Below are 1,026 nucleotides of genomic sequence, written 5' to 3'. Positions count from 1 at the left end.
CTAAGAATTTCTCAGCAACATGAAACTTGAGTGCAATAAACGGAAGTCAGATTCCTCAGGGGAATCGTGAAAGGAGCATAAAGCACATGGGGCAATGAGACAGGTAAAGCCACAAATTGATACATCCAGTGAGAGACATAAAAGTAACAGGAAAGCATCCTATTGATCTGAACCAGACACCTACCTAACCCCTTGGTGGAGACCTAAAAAGTTTGGCATCAACTTTTTTTGACTCCATTTTCTCTTTCAATACCACAAGCAACTGCTGATATAGATACAACTATGGATCCACTGTTCAGTGCAGACCACTAAGAACAGGTGGCACCTCGACTCCTATGTAGTTATGCCCTTTTAGCTTCAATCCCTTTCTTTAAAAAAAAAAAAAAAAAGAAACCCAGGTAGCTACCACAATTAACATCAGAGGCAAACCACAAGAATGTCTTCATAAGAACACTTGTGTCTATAGGGAAATAGTTTTAAATCTACTAGGACAAGCTAAGTATTTTCAATTAGGCAGGACCTGATGAAGTTGACTTTACAATACTCAGTCTCGGGGATTAACTTTTAAGAAGAGGTTGGAGGCAGGTATGCTTACAGAAGACTAGAAAAAGAGCAAACGTAGTTTATCACGAATTGAAAAAAGGGGTGCAAAAGGTGCAATCAGGAAATTATAGCCCATCCCTCTTAGTGGCCTGCTCTGACCTCACAGCTACCTGGGTCTAACAGGTTGCTGCCACCACCACTTCTCCTGCGTCCTCCCTCCATCCCTGAGCTACCACTGCTCCCCCGGTGCAGGCAGCACCTGACCGATGGGTCCTCATCAGACCCTGCAGGGAGCTGGCTCAAGGGGTCACAACCAGCAGAAACCTAACCCTCCTCCAAAACAGAAGTGAGGAGTTTTCTGCTGGGTTAGCCCTTGCCAGGTGACTTGTCTGCACTGAGGGCTGCCGAGCAGGAGTGGTGGGACACCTTCCATCCTCCTTGGGGCATCAGCTTGGCATTCGAGTGGCTTCGCTTTCGTGTCAC

The 1,026-nt window shown here is 46.0% G+C and overlaps 1 protein-coding gene across 1 annotated transcript in view; it reads right to left on the bottom strand.

Annotated features, from left to right (window-relative positions):
- The window catches only part of E2F3 (E2F transcription factor 3), an 18,063-nt gene extending 17,298 nt beyond the window's left edge, over positions 1–765 (bottom strand). The window contains exon 1 of the mRNA XM_009326559.1: positions 714–765. Within this exon, the coding sequence (XP_009324834.1) occupies positions 714–765 (52 nt within the window). The remainder of the gene's footprint in view (positions 1–713) is intronic.
- Between the last annotated feature and the right edge of the window lie 261 nt (positions 766–1,026).

This window comes from Pygoscelis adeliae, unplaced genomic scaffold (genome assembly GCF_000699105.1).
Source record: "Pygoscelis adeliae isolate BGI_AS28 unplaced genomic scaffold, ASM69910v1 Scaffold186, whole genome shotgun sequence".
Taxonomy (NCBI): domain Eukaryota; kingdom Metazoa; phylum Chordata; class Aves; order Sphenisciformes; family Spheniscidae; genus Pygoscelis; species Pygoscelis adeliae.
Note: the sequence above shows the minus strand (reverse complement) of the source record. Positions and strands in the feature narration are given on the sequence as shown.